The sequence below is a fragment of the Haliotis rubra genome, unplaced genomic scaffold (genome assembly GCF_003918875.1).
Source record: "Haliotis rubra isolate DU_JTF1 unplaced genomic scaffold, ASM391887v1 Scf4, whole genome shotgun sequence".
Taxonomy (NCBI): domain Eukaryota; kingdom Metazoa; phylum Mollusca; class Gastropoda; order Lepetellida; family Haliotidae; genus Haliotis; species Haliotis rubra.
In genome coordinates, this window is record NW_025767079.1 from 2,898,351 (window position 1) to 2,920,876 (window position 22,526).

The window sequence follows — 22,526 nt, forward strand, 5'->3', positions numbered from 1 at the left end:
TGATTGTCCTCTGAAACAAACCCTTGGACCCTGAGTACAAGGCCTGGAATGCCACACTAGCGGATCCTGCTGATTGTCCCATGAGGGTAATGCTGTTGATGTCCCCGCCAAAAGATGCAATGTTTTTCTTAACCCATTGCAGAGCAAGATGTTGGTCCCAGAGGCCATAGTTTCCCGCTGACACTTTGTCCATTGTGCTGAAGAACCCAAGTGGCCCCAAACGATATTGGATGGTCACCACTATCACCTGTCCATGGGCAACGATCGATGAAGGATTATAGGTGATAGCATTCCCAACGATAAATCCCCCTCCATGTATCCAGACAATTACAGGAATGCTCCTGGTTTCCGTAATTGAGGCTGGTGTGAAAACATTGAGTGTTAAGCAATCCTCGCTCCCAGTAACACTACTTCTGCCAATCAAGTTGAGAGACTGAAGGCACGCTGGACCATACTTGTAAGCTTTGAAGGTATGGTTAAACCCAGGATGTGGCTGTGGTTGCTTGAACCGTCTACTCCCAGTTGGCGGAACAGCGAAGGGGATTCCTAAGAATGCATGATAAGGGGTCCAGTCTTCTGTGACGTTTGTGATCCCCTCAACTACACCCCACGGGGCGTCGATGACAGGCAGGGCGTTAATGTGTTGCAAGGCGAACAGCAACGTGAAGACCCCGATGAGAACCATGGTGTTTGTTTAAGGAACGACCACACTCTCGGGTTATTTTATGTGCCAGTCACTCGCTCTGATTGTATAAATAGCTGAAGATAACCTCAACTTTATCTCCATTGTAACATGTACTAGACAGATTGGACAATTCACATGTTCACAAATTGAGTTGGGATTAAATTCTCTCTGATGGCAGTTTATGTACATTTTCCCAAACTGAGAATTGGAAAGGATTTTCTCGCTCGTACCGAGAACAAATAAACCTCAACGTTGATTGCTTGATCAGGCTGTTCATCTGAGGGGACCTCCTTACCTACGGAGGTCTCATCCTATCATGTTGAAGAAAGGTAGGGAATTGAAGGCATTTCACGTGAAATAGGCTTTATACCTGACTGCGAATAGATCATATTAAAAGAGATCGGGGTTACAGGACTTCATTTTGAGCTGCTTGGAGTTTTTAATTTGTCCGGGGCCAGTCAACCCTTCAAAGAGGACCAATGCTTCTTAGTAATTTCTGGTCCATAGTTGATTATGAACAGACAGTAATACTGACGAATGGTGCATCACACAACAGTCTTACAAACATTATATTTACTCACTCTCCTTGTAACATATCAACACATTCAAGCTCAAACAGTTCACCGCATTCCCGAGATTTTTCTTCTAAACAATATTTGAGATACCTACCCATGTCTTGCAAAATCTGTCAGCAGTCACATCATCATATGTGCAAGCTTCTTTTCGGATTGGTCTGGATCTGTTATTGTGTTGGGGAACGCCTTTGTCATAGCAGCGAGGTAGGCTTTGCTGAGACCAAACGTGTACATGAGGTCTTCACCATGATCCATCCCCTTGCCATGACCAATGATAAAGGATGGGATGTGGTCAAACACATACATGTAGGTCTTCTTCCCCGTTTTGGAGCTGCTGGTCAGCTTTGAATGAGCCCTGGCAAAGAGTGTCGCTGGTGCAACCATTCCAACATCACCAAGAGTGTTCATTCCTGCCTGAAGAGTAACAGTATGACTTTGAGAGGGGGCATACACCTTAGCCACGGCCTGTGTCATGTCAGAAGAGGATGTTCCGAAATATAGCTGTAGAATCGCTGGGATGAAGATGTTTCTGTAGAATCGATTGTTCTCAACTGATGAGGATAATGAGGAGTGGAACTGTTTATCAGCTGCTTTTGTAACTATTTGAATCAGTCCACCTTCATTGCTTACCACCGACACCATGCAGTCCAGATTTTGAAGTCCTACCTGCTTTAAATAACCTGGGGAGTTCATTAGCTTTAGCGGATCGTCCTTGACAAACACCCCATCAATAGTTGGTATAAAATAGAACTGGAATAATGCTGTGACGGGTTCATTTCCCATTGGCCATGATGCTGCAACCAACTTCTTGGCAGGAATACTCCTCAGACAGGTGAGCATTGATGCCGGGTCGCTCTGGGAGAAACAGTTAAGCTTATGAGCCAGTTGTCGAGCATATTTCAGAGGGTTCCTTGTGTGAGCCCATGAGAACGAGGCAGACCCGCTCTGCATGATTATCCTCTGAAACAAATCCTTGGACCCTGTGTACAAAGCCTGGAATGCCACACTAGCGGATCCTGCTGATTCTCCCATGAGGGTAATGCTGTTGATGTCCCCGCCAAAAGATGCAATATTCTTCTTAACCCATTGCAGAGCAAGATGTTGGTCCCAGAGGCCATAGTTTCCGGCTGACACTTTGTCCTTTGTGCTGAGGAACCCGAGCGGCCCCAAACGATATTGGATGGTCACCACTATTACCTGACCATGGGCAACGATCGATGAAGGATCAAAGGTGAAAGCATCCCCACCAATGAATCCCCCTCCATGTATCCAGACAATTACAGGTATGTTACTGGTTTCCGCAATTGAGGCTGGTGTGAATACATTCAGTGTTAATCAATCCTCCTTTCCAGTGACACCATATCCAACAGTCGTCTTGAGAGTTTGGGGGCATGCTGGACCATAACTGTTGGCTTTGAAGGTGTAGTTAAACCCAGGATGTGGTTGTGGTCGCTTGAACCGTTTGCTCCCTGTAGGTGGAACTGCAAAAGGGATTCCTAAAAATGCATGATAAGGTGTCCAGTCCTCGGTGACGTTCGTGGTCCCCTCAACTATACCCCAAGGGGTGTCGATGATGGGTTGAGCGTTGAGTTATTGCAAGGTAAACAACAAGGTGAAGACACCGATGAGAACCATTGTGTTGTTTTGAAGAACGAACATACTCTTAAAGTTTTAAAGCTTATTATTTTATGTAACAGTCACGTGTGTTGTGCAATCGCAATGGCAGTATAAATAGCTTTCATGCAAGATACCCTAGTTAACTCTTCCTTATCTGCAATGAAAAATCGACCAGACACTTTCAACATTAGAAATGTTCACAAATGATAGTCAGGATGGATTCAAGCCGCTTTGATGCCTGTTTATGTTATTTTCTTCACTCGAACTGCAAAGGCCCTGTCCGCTCGTCCCGAGAACTAATTAGACTAGGCGCTAATTAGCTGATGAAGCACTTCGGACAAACATCAGGAGAGGCACAACAGGAACAACTGCTTGCTAACAATTCTGACCACTTGATCGCCTGAACAAGATTCGATTATTTTCACTCTATAAACATTCAGATAGTATTATCGCAAAGTGCGACATTAAACAAAAACAACCAAAATGATCTTCGTTCTTAGCCCCGTTCCACAAGGCCGTCTTAGCGTCATGACTGTTCGACTCTGTTGTGAATATTTGTTAAAACATGGACGTCATGGTCATCCTGACACATCTTTTTGACTTTGTGAAACATAAGTTTTGTGCCCAGTTCCATTCTAAGCCTTAATGCTATAAGTATTACCTAGGGGATGGAGACATTTCTCATGGAATAGGCCTTACACCTGACTGCGAATTGATCATATCAAAAGAAGTGTGGTTTGCATGACTTCATTTTGAGTTGCTTGGAGTTTTTCATTTGTCCAGGGCTAGTCAACCCTTAATAGAGGCCAATGTTTCTTAGTAATTTCTGGTCCATAGTTGATTATGAACAGGCTGGAATACTGCCGAATGGTACATCACACAACAGTCTTACAAACAAAATATGTGCTGACTCTCTTTGTAACACATTAAATCTCAAATAGTTTGCCACATTCCCGAGATAGTTCTTGTAAACAATATTTGAGATACCTACCCATGTCTTGTGAAATCTGTGAGCAGTCCCATCACCGTATGTGCAAGCTCCTTGTCCGATTGGTCTGGATCAGTTATATTGCATGAGAACGCTTTTGCCATAGCAACCACGTATTCTTTGAAACCAAAAGTGTATACGAGGTCTTCACCATGATCCATCCCCTTGGTCAAACACATACATGTAGGTCTTCTTTCCCGTTTTCAAGCTTCTGCTCAGCTTTGCATGTGACCTCGCAAAGAGTGTCGCTGGGGCAACCATTCCAGCATCACCAAGAGGGTTCTTTCCTGCCTGAAGAGTAACGCTATGGCTTTGAGAGGGGGCATACACCTTCGCCACCGCCTGTGTCATGTCAGAAGAAGATGTTCAGAAATATAGCTGTAGAATCTCTGGGATGAAGGTGTTTCTGTAGAATCGATTGTTCTGAACTGATGAGGATAATGAGGAGTGGAACTGTTTATCAGCTGTTTTTGCAACTATTTGAATCAGCCCACCTTCACTGCAGTCCAAATTTTGAAGTCCTACCTGCTTTAAATAACCTGGGGAGTTCATTAGCGTCAGAGGATCGTCTTTGACAAACACCCCATCAATAGTTGGTACAAAATGAAATCGACTAATGCTGTGACGGGTTCATTGCCCATTGGCCATGATGCTGCAGTCAACTTCTTCGCAGACACGGTCCTCAGACAGGCGATCATGGATGCGGAATCGCCCTGGGAGGAGAAGTTCATTTTATGAGCCAGTTGTCGAGCATATTTCAAAGAGTTCCTTGTATAAGCCAGTGAAGACGATGCAGACCTGCTCTGCATGACTGTCCTCTGATCCTGCTGATTCTCCCATGAGGGTAATACTCTTGATGTCCCCGCCAAAAGATGCAATGGTTTTTTTAATCCATTGCAGAGCAAGATGTTGGTCCCAGAGGCCATAGTTTCCCGCTGACACATCGTCCTCTGTGCTGAGGAACCCAAGCAGCCCAAGCGATATTGGATGGTCACAACTATGACCTGTACAAGGGCAACGATCAGTGAAGAGTCATAAATGATAGCATCCCCTGCGACGAATCCCCCTCCATGTATCCAGAGTTAATTAGAACCAGTGGATCGTCTTTGACCAACACCCCATCAATAGTAGGTACAAAATAGAACTAGGCTAATGCTGTGACGGGTTCATTTCCCATTGGCCATGAGGCTGCAGTCAACCTCTTGGCAGACACGGTCCTCAGACAGGCGATCATGGATGCGGAATCGCTCTGGGAGGAACAGTTTACTTTATGAGCCAGTTGTCTTGCATATTTCAGAGAGTTCCTTGTGTGAGCCCACGAGGAAGAGGCAGACCCACTCTGCATGACTATCCTCTGGAACAAACCCAATTACGGATAATCTCATGGTGCTGTCGTTGCACAGCGGCCGGTAATCTGAAATTGCAGTCGTTGCACAGCTGCCGGTAATCTGAAGCTGCAGTCGTTGCACAACTGCCGATAATCTGAAGCTGCAGTCGTTGCACAGCTGCCGGTAATCTGAAGCTGCCGTCGTTGCACAACTGCCGGTAATCTGAAGCTGCAGTCGTTGCACAGCTGCCGATAATCTCATGTTGCAGTCGTTGACAACTGCCAATTATCTGAAGCTGCAGTCGTTGCACAGCTGCCGATAATCTCATGTTGCAGTCGTTTACAAGTACCCATTATCTGAAGCTGCAGTCGTTGCATAGCTGCCGATAATCTGATGTTGCGGCTTCTTCACGGTGTGATGGGAGAGGCATGTCGGCGGAACTGCGTAGGGGATTTCTAAGACTGCATCGCAGAATGTTCCAGCCACTTGGTGCAATTCACATTTTTACAAGAATGTTTCATAATCACACCTCTCTCTCTCTCTCTCTCTCTCTCTCTCTCTCTAAGGAGTTCTCTCTCTCTCTCTCTCTCATCTCTCTCTCTCTCTCTCTCTCTCTCTCTCGCTCTCTCTCTCTCTCTCTCTCTCTCTCATAGTGCCTTTTCTCTCTCTCCTTTCAGAGCCACGTAAAACCATATTCACTCACTTTCAGAATGTAGAATCCTCAAGTCGGGTAAACAAACCAAGGCTCTTGATAGAAGCTAATCTTGGTTCGAATCAAAGCCTAACGGTTCCTGGAATCTGAGGCAGAGAATACTGCGATGTATTAGGACAGCTGCCAACCGCGTTAAGCAAATCAGCCCTAGGGGAGTATTTATCAGCTGTATATTTTAAACGGCAACTTAATTTTGCACAATTTGTGAAATGACGTGTTCAGTAGATATCATCATTGATCCGAACTAACATATGGCTGTTCACAGAAATATTTTAACAACTATCACGAACATAAGTGCACAGATTGACACAACGCAACTCATGGAACAAATATTTTTAAACGGATATCAAACTTGATCGAGCAGCCTTGCGAAGCGTACGTAAAATACTGTTATAGGTTTTGGAAACATTTCATGGGTGTCTTTAATTATTCACCCCAAATTCAGATGGTTTCGTCTGTTGTGTAACGCCGCACTCAGTAATATGGTTTCAGTCTGTAAAAAATCGATCCGGACCAGAAATTCCAGTGGTTGCTGAAGACCAGGGCCTAAATTTTTGAAGCTAGATTTTTGAAGACAGTCGTAAGTACCATACATTAACATTTACTTACGACTATCTTATCGCTAAGAGAGATTCGAAAATCTAGGCCCAGTTCTAAACCGGACCTTCACCGGACTAACTCAACTCATATGAGCGCCGATGAGATCAGATATATGAACTGTTTACAATAATATCTGGTCCTGACGGCTTTTACATTTGTAACTCAATTACTCATTTAAATACAAATGAAATCCCACTTTTTTAATTCGAAAAGTCAGCATCTTGCAGTCGTTGCATGGCTAACCGACAATGTTAGGGTGGGGGTTCTTTGTCGTGTGATGCTGGTTCTGTGCAGCTTGAAGGAGACGCGGCAGTGTCTGCGTCCATAGGGTGACCCGGTCCTTGTAGGGCTTGGATCCGACGGACATTGTGGTATTCAGCAGTAGATAGTGTTCCCCTGGCTCCGAGAACTGAGGCCAACTCTGCTGCAGGCCATACTGCACAGCGTTGTTTGGATCACTGAAATGTAGGAACAGCCCTCAATAATTATCAACTCACCTAAAATATTTCACAACATTGAGGTGAGCTACATAACCTTTGCGTTATGTCACTTTTAATGACACAAGAGCCTGAAGTAAAAATTTCAAAAGTGAAACAAAATATGTAATTTTGATCATTAGGAACATTGCTTGGTCGCAACTAGTCAAGCATAAGGTAAGTACATATGGCCAAATGCAGTTGGTCAATGTACTGCAGCCAACGTTATCTATCAATAAGATCAGGACGAGAACATAGACTATGGATACTCGCTTTGGAACGACCTCAGAACTTCACTGACATTGCGAGAATTATACCGCTAGGTGCAACTCCAATAGAATCAAAGGAATGTCTATGCGAAACAGTTGCTCACGACATTATGAAACATGTTTTTATGTCATGCAAGTATAACCTAGTAGAAAGGGATTCCCTATTTCAAAGAATCTGTGACATCCTTGACAAAGACATTTTGCTAAAATGTGGATGGAAGACGATGACGTATTCCTGTCATTCCTCCTTGGAGGTATACCTGACCCCTGTAGAGATGGACTAGTATTGGATTGTAACACCTGGTCAGAACTGATCGTAATCATTACTTCCTCAGTTGGATGAGCATACTCCGGCAATGTTCATAAATACCTACAGATCTTTCACAATGGAACATTACTGTATAATTCAAGTACTAATAGACAATTTTCTGTACTGTTGTTTATCAGATAAATGTAATCTTCATTTTATGGAGGAAATAAAAAATATCTATCTATTTGCTATTTGTCAAATTAATCTTGGCTTTAACCAAATGAGCTTGAAATACAAACTATAATAGTGCAATGAATGTCTGCTGGGGATAGGTGCCTCACTCTGGGAGTCTGGGTTCAAATCGCGGATGGGACTCAACCTGACAAAACTATTAAAATCTGTACTTTAGTCAGAAAGTGTAATCCCAAATCCCAATCATATGGGAAAACAAGGCAATAGAAATACATTGTGTGTTGCGGAAAGTTTAGCGTATTCTGTAAGTGTAAGAAGTTTACTATATACATGTATTTCAATGTGCCCATCCCTTGCTGACTAACAACACATTTGCACTCTCATCCTACCTTACTGACAGAATCATACCAACAAAGCTCACCGCATTCCATACACATTTTTATGAAGATTATTTGGCGAACATACCCATGATGTCTTTCAGCAGTTCGAAACAATCAAACGATGGCTTTCTCCCATTCGACCCGTGAAGATCCGGGGTAGAATAGGTCTTCAACAACCCATGCTTGCCACAAAAGGCGACTATGCCTGTCGTAAGAGGCGACTAACGGGATCGGGTGGTCAGGCTCGCTGACTTGGTTGACACATGTCATCGGTTCCCAATTGCGCAGATCGATGCTCATGCTGTTGATCACTGGATTGTCTGGCCCAGACTCGATTATTTACAGACCGACGCCATATAGCTGGAATACTGCTGAGTCTAAACTTACTCACTCGGTCACTTTCTCCCATTCTGACACACTCAAACTAAACTCGTCCGTCCTAATTTTTACAACCATTCTTGTTAAAACGTTTTACCAACCATACCCATATCTTGCAAAATCTGTCAGCAGCCCAATCAATGTTTGTGAGAGCTTCCTTTCCGATTCATCTGGATCTGTTGAACTGATGGGGAAAACCTTTGCAAAAGCACCCAAGATGGCTTTGCTGAGACCAAAAGAGTAATAGAGGTCTTCGCCATGATCTATCCCCTTGCCATGACCGCTCATAAAGGATGGGATGTGGTCAAACACATACATGTGTTTTCAAGCTGCTGGTGAGATTTGAATGCGCCCTCGCAGAGAGCGTCCCTGGGACAACCATTCCAGCATCACCAAGAGTGTTCATTACTGCCTGAAGAGTAACAGTATGGCTTTGAGAGGGGGCATACACCTTAGCCACGGCCTGTGTCATGTCAGAAGAGCATGCTCCGAAATAAACCTGAAGAACCTCTGGGATGAAGATGTTCCTGTAGAATGTCTTGTTCTTAACTGATGAGGATAATGAAGATTGGAACAGATAATCAGCTGCTTTTGAAAGTCTCTTGAAGAGCTCACCTTTTTTGCTTACCACCGACACCATGCAGTCCAGATCTTGGATACCTGCTTTAGATAACCTGGGGAGCTCATTAGTAACAACGGGTAGTTTTTGACAAATATCCCATCAATAGTAGGTACAGAATAGAACTCGGCTAATGCTGTGACGGGTTCATTTCCCATTGGCCATGAGGCTGCAGCCAACCTCTTGGCAGACACGGTCCTCAGACAGGCGATCATGGATGCGGAATCGCTCTGGGAGGAACAGTTTACTTTATGACCCAGTTGTCGTGCATATTTCAGTGGGTTCCTTGTGTGAGCCAATGAGGACGAAACAGACACACTCTGCATGATTGTCCTTTGAAACAAATCCTTGGGACCATGAGTACAAGGCCTGGAATGCCACACTAGCGGATCCTGCTGATTGTCCCATGAGGGTAATGATGTCCCCGCCAAAAGATGCAATGTTTTTCTTGACCCATTGCAGAGCAAGATGCTGGTCCCAGAGGCCATAGTTTCCCGCTGACACGTGGTCCTCTGTGCTGAGGAACCCAAGCGGTCCCAAGCCGTATTGGATGGTGACGACTATGACATGTCTATGGGCAACTATCGATGAAGGGTCATAGGAGAAAGCATCTCCTGAAACGAATCCCCCCTCCATGTATCCAGACAATTACAGGTATGTTACTGGTTTCAGTAATTGAGGCTGGAGTGAATACATTCAGTGTTAAGCAATCCTCGTCCCCAGTGGCACCATATCCACCAAACGCCATGAGAGTTTGGACGCAAGCTGGACCATAACTGTTGGCTTTAAAGATGTGATTAAACCCAGGATGTGGCTGTGGTCGCTTGAACCGCCTGCCCCCAGTAGGCGGTACTGCGAAGGAGATTCCCAAAAAGCATGATAAGGTGTCCAGTCCTCGGTGACGTTCGTGGTCCCCTCAACTATACCCCAAGGGGTGTCGACGATGGGTTGAGCGTTGAGGTATTGCAAGGTAAACAACAAGGTGAAGACACCGATGAGAACCATTGTGTTATTTTTTAAGAACGACCATACTCTTGAAGCTTAAAAGCTTATTTTATGTAACAGTCACGTGTGTTGTTCAATCGCAATGGTAGTATAAATAGCTTTCAAGACACAAGATACCCCAGTTAACTCCTCTTTATCTACAATGAAAAATCGGCCAGACACTTTCAACATTTGTGCATAAATGATAGCTTGGATTCAAGCCACTTCGATGCCTGTTTATGTTATTTTCTTGACTCGAACTTCAAAGGCTATGCCCGCTCGTCCCGAGAACTTATTAGAATCAACGCTGATTAGCTGATGATGAGAGGCATAGTAGCTTGGTAACAAACTGGTTTTATACCGGGTAGTGAAAATACAAGATTGTTATATGATATAATGTTTGAAACAAAGAAACAAAACATTCCTGGTTTGCTGATTCTGATTGACTTTGAAAAAGCGTTTGACACTGTTTCAAAATATTTTATCAACCTGGTTTTACATAAACTTGAATTTGGCCCTGAAATGATAAGATGGATAAATATATTAACCTATGAAACAACATCTTGTGTTATCAAACATGGTAATCTATCCGAATTCTTTGCAAATGAAAGGGGATGTAGACAGGGAGACCCACTATCCCCATATCTTATCCTTTTTGTGGCTGAGATTCTTGGTTGCATGATAAGAAATAATGAAAACATCAAAGGTATTGTCATCAATGATAATGAATATAAATTGGATCAATATGCCGATGATACTGAACTATTTCTTGATGGAACTGAAGAGAGTTTGTACTCTGCTATTGACACAATTAATAAGTTTTACAAAATGTCAGGCTTGAAAATTAATTTAGACAAATCAAAAGCAATCTGGATTGGATCCAAAGCTAAATCTATGGATAAAATATGTAATGATCTGAAAATTGAATGGGTAATTGGTGAATTTGATGTACTAGGTATTACATTTACACCAGATCTTAAAGACTTATGGGTAATCAACACAAGAAAGAGAATGGAGGGAATTAATAGACTCTTAGCATCTTGGAGAAAAAGAAAGTTAACACTTATTGGTAAAATAACAGTATTAAAAACTCTAGCAATCTCCAAATTGGTCCATGTTCTGAAGGCATTTTGGTTTTATCACTTAAACTGCTTGCTCAAACGCACTCAGTGCATACTAGGCGTATCGCCTGAACACACCTGGAGAAGTGCACGGGAAAAGGAATAGGTTTTGCATATATAAGACGGTGGTCAGCGATACACGGGACATTCGCTCCTTTCTGCCATTCGGTGCTATTACTTACAGTTCGTGTTTAGGCATTTAGACTACGAATGACTTTCCTGTTAGATGTGTAGGTTCAATTGGCTATTGTGGCGTTAGATTGTTGAACTTGCATTAGTATGTTTGAAGGTTAGGCAATTAGCGGTAGTTAGCGGGTCATTTCATTTCAAAGTTCATTTAGAATCACTTAAGAGAATCACGTTTAGTTCTTTGTAAATTTCTATAGTTTTCTCACTTATAATAGTTATCACGTTTAGTTCTCTTTTAGACCAAAAGGTAAGTTCACAATTTTAGTTGATTAGGATTTCAGTTAATTTGCATAGCTCTGCCCAATCGTTTTATTTTCCACTGCGCAACATTTGGTAGCAGAGCATGGTTCCTCTGGTTAGAATATTCAGTTATAGTTGTGTTAGCATTTAGTTCAGTTAGATAGTTTAAGACATAGAAATAGGTACTGTGAAATAAGTCAACTGAGTCCAAGCCAACTGCTAAGTCTATGTTAGAGGTCGCTCCTGGCGAGATAGAACTGAGAATAGCCAAACTTAAGCATCAGAAGACTGTATCAAAGTCGGCTTTAACTAAAGCAAAGAACAAATTGTTGAATTTAGTTGAAATTGAGACTCCAGATCGTAAAACAATCAGGAATGCCATAGACCAGGTTAGTTCCCTGCAGAGCAAGGCTATAGGTATCATAGTTGAGTTATTAGAGGCTTACAGCTTGATTGGTGACTCTGACAAGTTCAGAAAACTAGTAAGGAAATTGAAATTGTTGAAGATGAGATTCAACTGGCCCTTGATAATGCTGAAGGGTTTCTTAGAACCAATGCACCTGCTAGTTCAAAGGCATCGATCATTAAGTCTGGAATATCAAGGTTATTTCATTCTGACGCAGGTCATTCGCATGAGAACTGTAAAGGTTCACAACATGGTTCAGGCGTTAGTCAAGGTGACAAACCTAGTTCACCCAACATAGGCTGTGTTTCACAAGAGTCAAATGTGGTTAGTAAGCTTCCACTTAACACCGAAGGGTATTATTCCTCTTCAGATAAGTCATCTAGGCAGCACAAATTAGGTGAAGACATGTGGAAACAATTGAAGCGAGTATCCATCCCAGTATTTCATTGTGACACTAGAGAATACGAAGGCTGGAAAGCTGCTTTCATGGCATGTGTTGATAAAGCTCCAGCCACTAATGAGTATAAGCTTCTGCAGCTTAAACAGTATCTTTCTGGTGAAGCAGCACAACTTGTAGCTAAGTTAGGTCACAGTGCCTCAGTCTATGATGTGGCCTTAGAAAGGTTGGATAGAAAGTATGGCGGCAAACGACGTCAGATAGCACTGAAACTGGAAGAAATATATAATTTCAGGCCAATACGACCAGGGAGTGCTAAAGATTTGGACAATTTTGCTGACATGCTTGATGTAGCTGTGGTCAGTTTGAGGGAATCTGACACGATAGAGGAATTGGGGAGTGGGTGTTTGTATTCACTACTGGTTAAAAAGATGAATGAGGCTATGATAACGCAGTTTCACAGATGGATGTTTGAGCACCAAAGACAAGAGTCAGTTGAGACACTTAGGAATGGGTACTACAAGAGGCAGAGTTCCAGACAATAGCTTCAGAGGTAAAACATGGAATAGTTAACAAATCAAAGACAACAGATAGGAGAGATAGTTACAAGAAAGGAACATTCGCAAACACTCATAACCGAGCTAAGGCAAGGCAATGTCATGTTTATCATGGAACAGATCATGACACGTGGGGCTGTGCACAGTTCAAATCTCTTGGTCTACCTTGGCAAAACAGTTAGGTTTATGCTTTCGCTGTCTTGACATCGGTCATCTGGGTAAATCATGCAGTAGAATTGTGAAATGTGGGCTTGATGGCTGTAAGGCAAATCATAACAGGTTACTTCATGACAACAGCAAAGTGGCCAGGAACGATAGGGCTGACAGTACTAGTATTGCGGAGGTTAATGATACAACCACAAAGTCTCATGAAAGTAGATCAGAGACAACCACCTTGTCAACTTCTAAACAGGAAGCACATTATCTTGCTCTTAGGACAATTCCTGTCGTTCTTAAGAATGGTAATCACAGAATGACAGTGAACGCATTGCTCGATGATGCTAGTACGCATACTTACATCAACAAGGATGTAGCATATGAACTTGGTGTGCAAGGTAATACACAACAAGTGTCGGTCAATGTCCTGAATAATAAACAGGAGACCTTTGACAGTATGCTTATTGATGTTGGCCTAGAGAGTATGGATGGTTAAGTAGACATGACCATTACAGCTTTGACAACTTCCAAAGTAACAGGTAGAATGGCAGCTATTGATTGGCGTAAACATGCAAAGCAATGGCCACATTTGAGGAATATTCAATTCCCAGAGGTAAGTTCTCGGCCCATAGTTGACATCCTAATAGGTATGGACTATTTAGAACTGCATTCTTCTCTCAAAAAAATCTGTGGGCTTCCAAGAGAGCCAGTAGCTAGGTTGACACCTTTAGGCTGGACTTGTGTGGGTCAGATACCAGGTTTAGACAGGCATGCAACACATGTTGCAGGTTCATTCTTCATACAGAATACAGAGGTAGAAGCAGATACAAATCTTGAGTCTTTGATTCATTCATTTTGGGAATCTGAAAGCATTTCGGGTTCAACAACAGTTAGAAGTCTTGATGATGATGTTGCGGTTAAGGCTGTAAAACAATCTCTTGTGTACAAAGAAGACAGATATCAGGTTGGCATTCCATGGAAGGAGGGTCGTGATAGTCTGCAAAACAATTATGACATGGCATACAGTCGTCTTGTCAATATAGAAAAGAAGTTGTCAAAAGATCAAACCATTTCAGAAGCCTACAATGACGTAATAGAACAGTACATACAAAAGGGTTACATTAGAAAAGTACCTGAAACTGAAATAGGTCAAAGTAAATGGTTCTTGCCTCATTTTCCGGTCATTAAACCTGACAGAAGTACAACAAAGGTAAGAATAGTATTTGATGCGTCGGCAAGGAATAAAGGCATTTCCTTGAATGATGTTATTCATCAAGGCCCTAAAGTACAGAATGATCTGTTTGAGATCTTGCTGCGGTTTCGGAAACACCCTGTTGCAATCATTTGTGATGTTGCTGAAATGTACCTCCAAATTGAACTTGCTCAGGATGACCGTACATATCTAAGGTTTCTTTGGAGATCGATGGATCAAAACAAAAAGCCAGATGTGTTTGAGTTCTCAAAGGTTGTATTTGGACTAAATTGTTCTCCATTTTTAGCTCAGTATATCACTCAGGAACATGCGAAATCACTTCAGAAAGAACTTCCATTAGCTGCAGCTACAATAGAAAAGTCAACCTACATGGATGACAACATTGATTCTGCAGAGACAAACAGCAAAGCTATAGAGCTCTACAAACAGCTGCAACAGCTGTGGAGTAGTGCAGGAATGCATGCTCGTAAGTGGGTCTCTAATTCCATACCAGTCCTCCAACAAATACCAGAAGAAGACAGACTAAAGAGATAAACATTCAAATGAGTGAATTGCCATCTGTAAAAGCATTGAGCTTACTATGGAGTGCTGACTCAGATGAGTTTAGGTTCTCATTCATGTCGTCTAAGCAGGATATCAAGATGACTAAGAGGAACTTCTTGAAAAGAAACTGCTAGGTTGTTTGATCCTCTAGGGTTCCTAGGTCGATTCACCATAAGAGCTAGAGTTATCCTGCAAAGAGATCGGGTGTTAACTGGGATGACACTATTAGTCCAGATCTGGAACAAAAAGCATGGACTTGGTACCAAGAGGTTGAAAGTTTGTGCTCGCTTAGAGTTCCAAGGGGACTCAAGATCAACTTAGATACTTCAAGAATGAAGTTGCACACATTTGTAGATGCATTTGGAGCTGTAGTTTTCTCAGTTACAACTCAAGGGGATTGTCAAAGGACTAGTCATCTGGTAGCTTCAAAGTGTCGTGTAGCCCCTCTCAAAGCAGTTAGTATGCCACGGTTGAAGCTTCTCGCTGCTGTTCTTGGGGTTAGACTGATTCTTGCAGTAGCAAATGCATTAGAGTTGCCTCTACAATGTGTAACATTGTGGTCGGACAGTCAGAACGTCCTTTGGTGGATTAGAAGACAAAGTAGATGTTTTAAACCATTTGTAGCAAACAGGATTGCATACATACAGGAACATACAAACATCAGTCAATGGAAATACGTCCCTTCCAATCAGAATGCTGCAGACATTCTTAGTAGAGGTGCAGATGTTGAAACCCTTTCCACTGACAAATGGCTGCATGGACCTACATTTCTGACTCGTGATGAAGATGAGTGGCCAAAACAGACAGTTGCCTCTGACAACTGTGAGAATCCAGAACTGAAAAGGCCTTCTCAAGTAAACGTAGTCATGTTTACTAAATCTGACTCAAACACTGATAGGTTAGAACCAAATAGATATTCTAGCTGGAAGAGACTCTGCAGAGTGTATGCTTGGGTCTATAGGTTTCTTAACAATGCTAGAGCTCCCTGTTCACTTAGAAAGAAGGGTGAACTGGATGCGGAGGACATTGAGGACGCAGAAACAGCAATACTGGTAAGAAATCAAAGGGAAGAATTTCCTGATGATTATTCTTCACTGATGAGAAAATCAGAGTTGTCAGCAAACAGTAAGTTGGTCGGCCTACAACCTTTTGTTGATGACAATGGGCTAATGAGAGCAGGAGGCAGACTGAGGTTTGCGGATGTATTGTCTTTTGATGCCAGACATCCTATTATACTCCAAAGACATTCCTGGGTCACCAAACTGATTGTCAAATATTATCATGAGCAGGTGAGTCACATGGGTACAAATAGTACGTTGTCAGCATTGTCCACTAGATTCTGGATTATTTCAGCTAGAGAGGAAATACGTCAGTGGGAAAGTCAGTGTTCATGGTGTAGAAGGCAAAAAGCCAAACCAGCACATCAGATAATGGCAGATCTCCCTAAAGTTAGGGTACGATGTTCAATGAAAGCATTTGTGACAACAGGTGTGGATTATGCAGGTCCGTTTTACACGGTACAAGGTCGAGGTAGGAGTCAACAAAAACGTTATCTCTGCCTTTTCACATGTCTGTCAACACGAGCAGTACATTTAGAAATGGCTTTTGGGTTAGACACGGATTCGTTTCTGAATGCCTTGTTTCGTATGGCGCACAGACGAGGTAGGCCAAAGGAAATAATCTCGGACAACGGGACTAACTTCGTTGGTGCTGCAAAAGAGCTGAAACAGCTCGTTGCTGGCCTAGATTCAGGCGTAGTTAAATCAGCTTTGGCTAACAAAAGTTTCAACTGGATTTTCAATCCCCAAATGCACCATACTTTGGAGGAGTCTTTGAGTCGGTGGTGAAGTCGGCCAAAAGAGCTTTTATGCGATTTTGAGTTCAGGGGATGTTAGTTATGAGGAACTCATGACAGCCGTCATAGGAGTGGAAGTTCTTATGAATTCTAGACCTTTGACGTATCAAAGCGCACATCCACAGGATGATGTTCCACTCACGCCCAATCATGATCATTTCCTACATGGTCAGGTAGGTGGGGAATTTGCGCCAGAGTTGGACTCTACCTCCTTCAGCCCTAAGAAGCGATGGGGAAGAGTTCAAGAACTCATTAGACACGTGTGGAAAAGATGGATGAGAGAGTGGCTCCCATCTCTCAACATCAGGAAGAAATGGTTCACACCATACCGAGACCTACAGGTGGATGACGTTGTGATTGTAGTATCTTCGGATACTCCTCGTGGAGTTTGGCCTCTAGGCAGAGTATTGAAGACCTATCCTGGAAAGGAAGGTCACGTGCGCGTTCTTGATGTTCAGGTTGGCTCTACAGTCTTGAAAAGGCCTATCACAAAGGTCTGCCCTCTTGAATGGAGTTAATGGTGAACTGGTGAAATGATGCTTGTAACAGCAAATGATGTACATACTCATAGATAGTTTTCCTTTGCTTCTCCCATTTAGTCAGTTTTAATGATAGACAGGGGTCTATCATGGAGGGGGGCATGTTCTGAAGGCATTTTGGTTTTATCACTTAAACTGCTTGCTCAAACGCACTCAGTGCATATTAGGCGTATCGCCTGAACACACCTGGAGAGGTGCACGGGAAAAACGAATAGGTTTTGCATATATAAGACGGTGGTCAGTGATACACGGGACATTCGCTCCTTTCTGCCATTCGGTGCTATTAGTTACAGTTCGTGTTTAGGCATTTAGACTACGAATGACTTTGCTGTTAGATGTGTAGGTGGCGTTAGATTGTTGATCTTGCATTAGTATGTTTAAAGGTTAGGCAATTAGCGGTAGTTAGCGGGTCATTTCATTACAAAGTTCATTTAGAATCACTTAAGAAAATCACGTTTAGTTCTTTGTTTTAGAACAAAAGGTAAGTTCACAATTTTAGTTGATTGGGATTTCAGTTAATTTGCATAGCTCTGCCCAATCGTTTTATTTTCCACTGCGCAACAGTCCATATTTTCAATTCCTTGCCCAACCCACCAGCAGAATTTATCACGTCCCTTGACAAAATGTTTTTTAAATTTATTTGGAATGACGCTTTGAAATTATCTACTTTAAGACAGTATTTCAAAAGAGGTGATAAGGATAATCCATGTAATATATCTTTTAAAGACATATTTAATTTTGGCGCAAATTCTGAAACTTACTTTAAGATTGAAAATCCTTTTTGGCGTGATGTGCTAAAAGCATGACAACTATTCCACAAAAAACATTATATTGACCCAAAACTATCCCAACCATTATGGTTTAATCATAATTTTAAAAATTCATTAAACTTCATAAAGAACTGGGCAGATAAAGGGATTATAAATATTAGGGATATTTGTGATGAAACTGAATTATTGTCAATAGAATCTTTAAAAGAAATATATGGTATCAAAGGCACTTTTTTTATATTATAAATATTTACTACATGTATTACCTGACTCTTGGAAAAATACTCTTAACCACTGTCATTTAATACCAGTCAGGGATTTAAATATTAACTAATGCCAGATATATCTAGTAAAAACATCTAAAGGCTGCAGGATGTTTATGATAAACTTATTTCCAATGATATACACCCAAATACGTGTAATAAATTGCAGCTGCTATTTCCTGAAATAGACTTTGATTGGGAAAATATATTTACAGCATACAGAAAAGGATTGCAAGACACAAAACTTGAGATTTTCAATATACAGATTTCTACAAGGTGTTATTAATACAAAAAGAGAATTGCTTAAAATGAAAAAGGTTGATAGCAGTCTATGTTGTTTCTGCAATGATCTTAATGAGAGTGTTTGTCATGTGTACTGGGAATGTCAGGAGACACAAACTTTTTGGAAAAACCTACAAATTTGGCTTAACAATTTATACCCTCATCCATTGCTATTATCAAAACATATGGTTTGGTTTGGTACTCTACATCATAATCTATTACTAAATCACATCATCATTGCAGCAAAAAGACACATTTACGTATGCAGTATTAAGAATACGCATCCAAACATAACTTTGAAAGAAATATTCTTTGTGGAAAACCATATATGCAAAAGAAATAATAAAATAGAACATTTCAATCATAAATGGGGTCTTCTCTTCCCAGTACTTTGATGAATTTAAAATGTATCCAATTTACCTGAGGTCATATTTCTCTTTTATTGACTTATATATGTGTATTAACATGATATTGACATAGTACCTGTACATCATCCATCTGTCTGTACATCACTGTTCTACATATGACATTGTGATTCTGGGAACCAATACAAAAATTAATAATAAAAACATGCTTGGTAACAATTCTGACCACATGATCGCCTGAACAAGACTTGATTATTTTCACTCTATAAACATTCAGATAGTATTATCGCAAAGTGCGACATTAAACAAAAACAACCAAAGTGTTCTTCGTTCTTAGCCCCGTTCCACATGACTGTTCGACTCTGTTGTGAATATTTGTTAAAACCTGGAAATCATGGTCATCTTAACACTAGTTTTTGACTTTGTGAAACATGATTTATGCGCCCAGTTCTATTCTAAGCCTCAATACTATAAGTATTACCTAGGGGGAAATGGAGACATTTCTCATGGAATAGGCCTCACGCCTGACTGCGAATTGATCATGTTATATGACTTCATTCTGGGTTGCTCGGACTGTCATTTGTCTAGAGCCAATCCACCCTTCAAAGAGGACCAGTGCTTCTTAGTAATTTCTGGTCCATAGTTGATTATGAACAGACTGGAATTCTGCCGAATGGTGCATAACACAACAATCTTACAAGTGACTTAATTCATTCTTAGTTGCTTGGACTTTTTAATTTGTCAAGAGCCAGTTCAGCCTTCAAAGAGGACCAATGCTTCTTCGTAATTCCTCATCCATAGTTGATTATGAACAGGCTGGAATACTGCCCAATGGTGCATCTCACAACAGTCTTACAAACAAAATATTTGCTCACTCTCTTTGTAACATATCAACACATTCAAGCTCAAATAATTCACCGCATTCAAGAGATTGTTTGACACACCTACCCATGTCTTGAGAAATCTGTGAGCAGTCCCATCAATGTATGTGCCAGCTTCTTTTCGGATTGGTCTGGATCTGTTATAGTGTTTGGGGACGCCTTTGCCATAGCATCGAGGTAGGCTTTGCTGAGACCAAACGTGTACATGAGGTCTTCACCATGATCCATCCCCTTGCCATGACCAATGACAAAGGATGGGATGTGGTCAAACACATACATGTAGGTCTTCTTTCCCGTTTTCAAGCTGCTGCTCAGCTTTGCATGAGCCCTGGCAAAGAGCGTCGCTGGGGCAACCATTCCAGCATCACCAAGATTGTTCATTACTGCCTGAAGATTAACGGTATGGCTTTGGGAGGGGTCATACACCTTACCCACAGCCTGGCTCATGTCAGATGAGGATGCTCCGAAATATAGCTGCAGAATCTTTGGGATGAAGGTGTTTCTGTAGAATCGATTATTCTGAACTGATGAGGATAATGACGAGTGGAACAGATTATCAGCTGCTTTTGCAAGGCTCTTAAGGAGCCCCCCTTCATTGCTCACCACCGACACCATGCAGTCCAGATTTTGAAGTCCTACCTGCTTCAGGTAAGTTTGGGAGTTCACTAGCTTTAGCGGATCGTCTTTGACAAACACCCCATCAATAGTAGGTACAAAGTAGAACTCGGCTAATGCTGTGACGGGTTCATTTCCCATTGGCCATGATGCTGCAGTCAACTTCTTGGCAGACACGGTCCTCAGACAGGCGATCATGGATGCGGAATCGCTCTGGGAGGAACAGTTTACTTTATGAGCCAGTTGTCGTGCATATATAAGAGGGTTCCTTGTATAAGCCCATGAGGACGAGGCAGACCCGCTCTGCATGATTGTCCTCTGAAACAAACCCTTGGACCCTGAGTACAAGGCCTGGAATGCCACACTAGCGGATCCTGCTGATTCTCCCATGAGGGTAATACTGTTGATGTTCCCGCCAAAAGATGCAATGTTTTTCTTAACCCATTGCAGAGCAAGATGTTGGTCCCAGAGGCCATAGTTTCCGGCTGACACATGGTCCTTTGTGCTGAGGAATCCAAGTGGCCCCAAACGATATTGGATGGTCACCACTATCACCTGTCCGTTGGCAACTATCGATGAAGGATTATAGGTGAAAGAGTCCCCAATGATAAATCCCCCTCCATGTATCCAGACAATTACAGGTATGTTACTGGTGTCCGTAATTGTGGCTGGAGTGAAAACATTCAGTGTTAAGCAATCCTCGCTCCCAGTAACACTACTTCTGCCAATCAAATTGAGAGCTTGAAGGCACGCTGGACCATACTTGTAAGCTTTGAAGGTATGGTCAAACCCAGGATGTGGCTGTGGTTGCTTGAACCGTCTACTTCCAGTAGGCGGAACAGCGAAGGGGATTCCTAAGAATGCATGATAAGGTGTCCAGTCTTCTGTGACGTTTGTGATCCCCTCAACTACACCCCATGGTGCGTCGATGACAGGCAGGGCGTTAATGTGTTGCAAGGCGAACAGCAAAGAGAAGACCCCGATGAGAACCATCGTGTTGGGTTTAAGGAACGACCACACGCTCGGGTTATTTTATGTGCCAGTCACACGCTGTGGTTGTATAAATAGCTGAGATATGGAAGATACACTTATCACCTCAACTTAAACTGCAATATAATATGTGCCAGACACATTGCATAATTCACATTTAAACAAATGATAGTGAGTTGGGATTAAAGCCCCACTGATGCCAGTTTATGTTAATTTTCCAAAATTGAGAACTGGAAAAGATTTTCTCGCTTGTACCGAGAACAAATACGCCTCAACGCTGATTGATTGATCAGAAAACTCATTTAATGGAACCTCCTTCCACACGGAGGTCTGGACCTATAATGTTGAAGAAAGGTATGGAATCGAGGAAAAACATGTGATTTTAAACCAGCAACGGCCACGCAAAACATATCTCAAATATAGAAATACATTCTTTGGGAAACAGATTGACTGCTGTCTACTGTTGCTGTAGCCAGTCAGATATGACGTCATTCTATAAAAGATTTATTTATGCTGACATTGTTCACTGGCTTTGTAACCAGGCTTTTTCCATTTAATGGTTTGTTGTCTATTCTTTCCATCCAATCCTCCCTCACTCATTGAGTGAGTGTGTTTAGTTTTACACCGCCTTGAGCAATATTACAGCAATATTACGGCGGAGAACACCAGTAAAGGGCTTCAAACATTGTACCCATACGGGAAATCGAACCCGGGTCTTCGGCGTGACGAGCGAACGCTTTAACCCCTTGGCCTTCGGGATCGGATGGTCAGGTTTGCTGACTTGGTTGACATATGTCATCGTATCTCAGTTGCGTAAATCGATGCTCATGATGTTGATTACTGGATTGTTCGGTCCAGACTCGATTATTTACCGAGATATAGCTGGAATATTGCTGTGGCGCAGAACTAAACTCATTGACTCACTCACTCACTCCATAAAATTGGTTTGTGCGAGGAGATTTGGCACGTGACACCTACGTTTTCGGACACTTCGGTCACTTTCGATTTTCACTTCATCAAGTTCATCTTTTGGTGCAAGAGTTGTGACAATTTACCTGCTCGTTTCACAGCCATTTTGTTTCCGAAAATTG

At 42.1% G+C, this 22,526-nt stretch overlaps 2 protein-coding genes across 2 annotated transcripts; both read right to left on the reverse strand.

The window, feature by feature from the left end:
* Positions 1-1,380: 1,380 nt before the first annotated feature.
* LOC124287091 (bile salt-activated lipase-like) lies at positions 1,381-5,521 on the reverse strand. The gene is made up of 4 exons (XM_046723570.1): positions 5,239-5,521; positions 4,664-4,869; positions 4,503-4,578; positions 1,381-2,570 (listed from the first exon to the last, which is right to left on the reverse strand). Exons 1-4 carry the CDS (start codon positions 5,519-5,521, stop codon positions 1,381-1,383), a joined length of 1,755 nt encoding a protein of 584 aa, XP_046579526.1.
* Positions 5,522-6,690: 1,169 nt separating this feature from the next.
* On the reverse strand, positions 6,691-21,475 carry LOC124287233 (cholinesterase 2-like). The gene is made up of 2 exons (XM_046723732.1): positions 19,898-21,475; positions 6,691-6,963 (listed from the first exon to the last, which is right to left on the reverse strand). Exons 1-2 carry the CDS (start codon positions 21,436-21,438, stop codon positions 6,744-6,746), a joined length of 1,761 nt encoding a protein of 586 aa, XP_046579688.1. The 5' UTR covers positions 21,439-21,475; the 3' UTR covers positions 6,691-6,743.
* Between the last annotated feature and the right edge of the window lie 1,051 nt (positions 21,476-22,526).